General features: G+C 42.0%; 1 protein-coding gene across 1 annotated transcript; it reads left to right on the top strand.

Moving 5' to 3' along the window:
- The first annotated feature begins 633 nt into the window (after positions 1-633).
- LOC110882478 (GATA zinc finger domain-containing protein 14-like) lies at positions 634-3,130 on the top strand. Its single transcript, XM_022130487.1, has 3 exons — positions 634-710; positions 1,782-2,812; positions 2,910-3,130. The coding sequence occupies exons 1-3, from the start codon at positions 634-636 to the stop codon at positions 3,128-3,130; spliced, it is 1,329 nt and encodes a 442-aa protein (XP_021986179.1).
- The last annotated feature ends 1,905 nt before the right edge of the window (positions 3,131-5,035 follow it).

Here is a 5,035-nt window from a genome sequence, read left to right as displayed (position 1 = left end):
TTGCTTCCAATTCCGTCCAAATTGAATATGCAGTTCCGTCATGTTGAAGCAGTATCAAGATATCTTCCTTTATAGCTTGCTGAAGCAGACTCACCATCAATTTCTCATCTCGATATTTCTTTTTATCTGCAGTACTCATTTCTCTAAGTGTTAGCGGAGTACCATTCACAACATCGTCCTTTGTGGGTTTAACATATGGTTCCTCGGTGTGTTCCCACGCATCAAGATGATAAGCTTCTACCCAATTTCCGAATCGTTCCGACCACACGTTGTAATCATCAATATCCATGAGTTTCGGTGGTTTCTGAGACGTTCCGGTTTCATTTTCAATCAATGCACTTTGAGTAATCGAAGCCGGGGTAGCAAAAGCGTTATAAAATTCAGTATCCATTGTTCAAATTGTTCACAATTTTACAATAGTTTCAAATCTTATATTTCTGTCCAAAAGAGCGAACCAACTATATGATAAATGTTTGAATAAGAGGTCCAAAATACAATGTCTGTTCGAGCGATCCGACCAAATAAGAGGTCCAAAACACTTGACTGGATGAGCGAACCAAACACTGTTCGTTCGGGCGGCCCAACAGATGTTTGTTCGAGCGGTTCACAAGGATTAGTTCGAGCGGTCCAACAATGTCACTAAAGGCGGTTCAAAAGCTTGTTCATTCGAGAGGTTCAGGCAATTTCAATTCAAGCGGTCCAGATAAACTGTACTAATGAGCGATCCAAATATGTTCGAATGAGCGATCCAAGCTTAGAATTTCGAGCGGTCCAACTAGAAAATGATCCTTGAAGCGGTCCAAACACGTAATTTGGAGCGGTCCAGATGCTGATGTCACCTTTTGCGTGAATCTGAAAAAGCAAATCACCTAAAAAACAACTTTCTAGGTCGATTTTAGTTCTGAAAACTTCAAGGATTTGTTAATGCATGATTCCGAGTGCACTGTGTGATTTTGAGCTTGTTTTACAGTAAAAAATTTTGAAAAAGTGAAGAAAGTGTAGAAAATCAGAAAAATAGCAGCTAAAATGGCAAGAACTCCTCCTCCTGAGCTCTGATACCACTTGTAGGATCGTTCGTTGACCTGTTTGAGTCGTTCAGAGAAGTTCGTATCCGAATTAAGAGGCGGAAACTAATAATCCGGTGCTATTCAAGCTGTATTCACTTTAATCCTGCTGTTTTATTGATATTGAACACAATTACACGATCAGACAGCACTTCGGCAGAGTACCGGAACAAAACACCATCAACTATGTGTTGGATCGCCCCTAATGACCTATATATAAACTTTCTGGTCCGCTCATACGTACATGTACGTATGAGCGACCCTACAATGTGACGAATAAGCGATCCAGCATATTAACATAATAAGCGATCCTGACAACCTATGACACAAAAGCGATCCTAGGACTGTACATATAAGCGATTCCTATACAAACTGTCATTTCTAGGATTCCGTGCCATTTCCGATCAGTTCATCTTCAAGACTCGATGTAAGACGTAGTCAGCAGACGTAGGTGCACTAACACATAGACGATTTGAGAAACGCTATCCTCGATGATGAACCGTTTAGTGTTCCCGCTTACCAATCGCCAGAGCACGTGAGTATTCATTTGGAATACTCGGATGACGGGGGTAACTATGATGATCGGGTCGACGATGACGATTGGGGGTATGTGAACCGGGGGAATGTCTACAACGCTAGAGGGTTCGATGACGATGAATTTGGCTATTAAAATGCTAATTTCGTGGGGAATGACAATTATGGGTATGGGAATGCAAGAAACGATGGTTACGGAAACAATCGCAACCCACGAAACAACAATCAAAGGAACCAGAATGATGGGTTTTATAATAACAACAACAACAATGTGAGCCCTAACCGGATCCCTCTTTTTGTGGGAGGAGGTAATCAAGGTGGAAATAGAGGGGGTGATCGAAGGGATAATCGAAGGCCAGTTGATCAAGAAGTTAACGGTCCACATCGTCAACAACCTCCAAGGGAAGTAAATGACCGTTTTAGGCCGGTGGTCACCGACAATGACTCACCAATTGTATGCAAAAGAAGAATGTTCGATTGCAAGCCCCATTATATCAACATACTTCCCAACTTCAATGGGAGGTCCAATGATGAACCATACACTCATTTGGCGGAATTTTCGGCCATATGTAGCACTATTTGGGGGCATGATTTTGCATTGGAAGAAGTCAAGCTTCGGTTATTTCAGTTGTCGCTTAAAGATAAGGCAAAACAATGGTTTCTTACACTTCCGGCAAATAGTATTCGGACATGGGGTGAGATGCAGCAAGTATTTCTTGACGAGTATTACTCAATGGTGAAGACCAATGATGCTAGAGATGAAATAAGGTCTTTTCATCAACTTTCGAGTGAACCGTTGCATGAAGCATTCACTCGGTACAAGGAATTGATTCGGAAGTGCCCACATCATCAAATAGAAAAGTTGGAGTTAGTTAAATGTTTTGTGAGAGGGTTGGATGACGAGACATGGAATCACCTCGAGTCAACGAGCAATGGAACTTTATTGAGTAACTATGAAGATGATGATTGGGAATTTCTCGAGAGGATGAGCAAGCGGTCAAAGTCAAAAGAGTCGGCCGATAGAGCTAAAAAACATCCCGTTTCCCAGTCACTTCCCGATCTTGATTCTAAGGATCGGATTTCTAATCTAGAACGGGATGGTATGAACTCCAATACTTACCATCCGGGTTTGAGAAATCACCCTAACTTCCGGTATGGTAACGCCTCGAATCAAATGAACCCGAATTTTCAATCGGGCAATCAAGGTGGGCAAGGTGGTTCTTCCTATAATAATCGACAAGGGGGGTATCCAAGGGGGTTACCAAAGGAATTACAATCAAGGGGGTAACCAAGGATATCAAAATCGTGAAGGCAATTATCAACGTGGTTACAACCAAAGTGGAAATGGGGGTGGTACTTCAAACTCGCAAGGTGATGATTCATTAAATTCTAAACTTGATGCTATTATGAATGCCATCACAAATTCAAATCAAGAGATCAAAGCCAAAATGAAGAAGGAGTTTGAGGTGCGAGATAAATCCCACAAGGCATTGGAGAAGCAAGTTGGGCAACTTGCACAAGAAACGGCTTAGATTCGTGGAAGCGGAGGAAGACTTCCAAGCGACACCAATGTGAACCCTAAGCATCAAGGGTCAAACTCGAAGAACACAAACAAGGTACCAATTAATAAAATTTCTTTACGTAGTGGTCGAGTGATAGATAATGGTGTTGAGCCACCACCACCCAAGTTTGTTGAAGGGGTGGTGGAAGATGCTAGTGACGATGAAGGTAATGACGGTCAAACGGGTAAAAATAAAAATTATGTAAAAATTAATAAAAATACACCCATTGTGACCGTCCCCGTCCCAAAAGCTAAGGACAAGGGTGTGGAGGTAATACCGCCCCTTATCCCAAAGCTTTGTTGGGACCATCTAAGAAAGTGGTAAATAAACGAGGCCCACAACAAGAAGAGATGTGGGAAATTTGTAAACAAGTTAAAATTAATTTACCACTCTTAGATGCAATTAAACAAGTACCTTCATATGCTAAGTATTTGAAGGAATTTTGCACCCAAAAGCAGACTCACAAGTTTCCTAAGAAACTTGATTTAACCGAAAATGTGAGTTCAATTCTTTTGGGTGCACTTCCACCAAAACTTCGAGATCCGGGGGCGCCCATAATTTCAATACAAGTTGGTGAATTTAAAATGACTCGGGCACTTTTGGATCTTAGGGCAAGTGTGAGTATCTTGCCGGGTAGTTTATATGACCAATATCATTTTGGTCCACTTCAAACGTCAAACACCACCGTGGTGTTAGCCAATTTGACCCCTAAACTACCCCGTGGGATAGTCACAGATGTAATAGTCAAGGTCGAGGACTTTTACTATCCGATGGATTTTCTTGTACTTGATTATGTTTCTTTGGACCGAACCAAGAAACCAACAGTTATCTTAGGTCGACCATTTTTGGTAACATCGAGTGCTCAACTAAATTGAAAATCGGGCACGGTCGACATGACTTTTCGTAACCGTCGATTGCGGTTAAATGTCTTTTCGGGATTGACGGATCCTCTAGTCGGCGATGAATGCTATATGGCAGACATTGTCGACGAGTGTATACCTCTATGCGATATTAATGTCGAAGAGGAAAGCACAATAGAGGAGTGTTTCATGTTTGACAGGTTGCAAAGGGAAACAAATCAAAGCATAGATGAGGAGGTGAAGGAATTGGAGATATTAGCGGCTAGGGAAGGAAGGCCCACTTGGACACATCAAGTGGAAAGCCTCCCGGAAAGCATCGACACCAACTTAAAGCCGTGTTAGAAGAATCTCCAGTTGTAGAGTTGAAGGAGCTACCCAAGCATCTCAAGTATGCTTATGTGGGTGAGGGTAGCACGATTCCGGTCATTATTGCATCTAACTTGACCGGGGAGCAAGAAGATAAGTTGATGAAGGTGTTGGTCACTCATAGAGACGCTATAGGGTGGACCATTGTAGATTTGAAAGGGATTAGTCCCTCGGTGGTGATGCATAAAATCATCACAAAAGATGGCGTTAATCCTTCTCGCGACACACAAAGGAGACTGAATCCGAATATGTGGGAAGTGGTTAAGAAGGAGGTATTGAAATGGCTAGACGCAGGTATTATATATCCCATTTCTGATAGCCAGTGGGTGAGCCCGACACAAACAGTTCCTAAAAAGGCAGGTATTCAAGTCGTCACAAACGACGCAGGTGAAGATGTCGCCTCTCGGCCGGTAACCAGGTGGCGTATTTGTATTGATTATAGGAAGTTAAATGCTGCTACTTCTAAAGATCGTTTCCCTTTACCATTTATTGACCAAATTGTCGAGAAATTAGCCAAACAAAAATTTTATTGTTTCTTAGATGGTTATTCAGGTTACAATCAAATTGCTATACATCCGGAAGACCAAGCAAAGACTACCTTTACTTGTCCATACGGTACCTTCGCATTTAGGCGAATGCCCTTTGGACT

The sequence above is a fragment of the Helianthus annuus genome, chromosome 10, assembly GCF_002127325.2.
Source record: "Helianthus annuus cultivar XRQ/B chromosome 10, HanXRQr2.0-SUNRISE, whole genome shotgun sequence".
In the NCBI taxonomy this organism is placed as follows: Eukaryota; Viridiplantae; Streptophyta; class Magnoliopsida; order Asterales; family Asteraceae; genus Helianthus; species Helianthus annuus.
The sequence above is the reverse complement of the archived record's forward strand: the minus strand, read 5'-3'. Positions and strand labels throughout refer to the sequence as shown.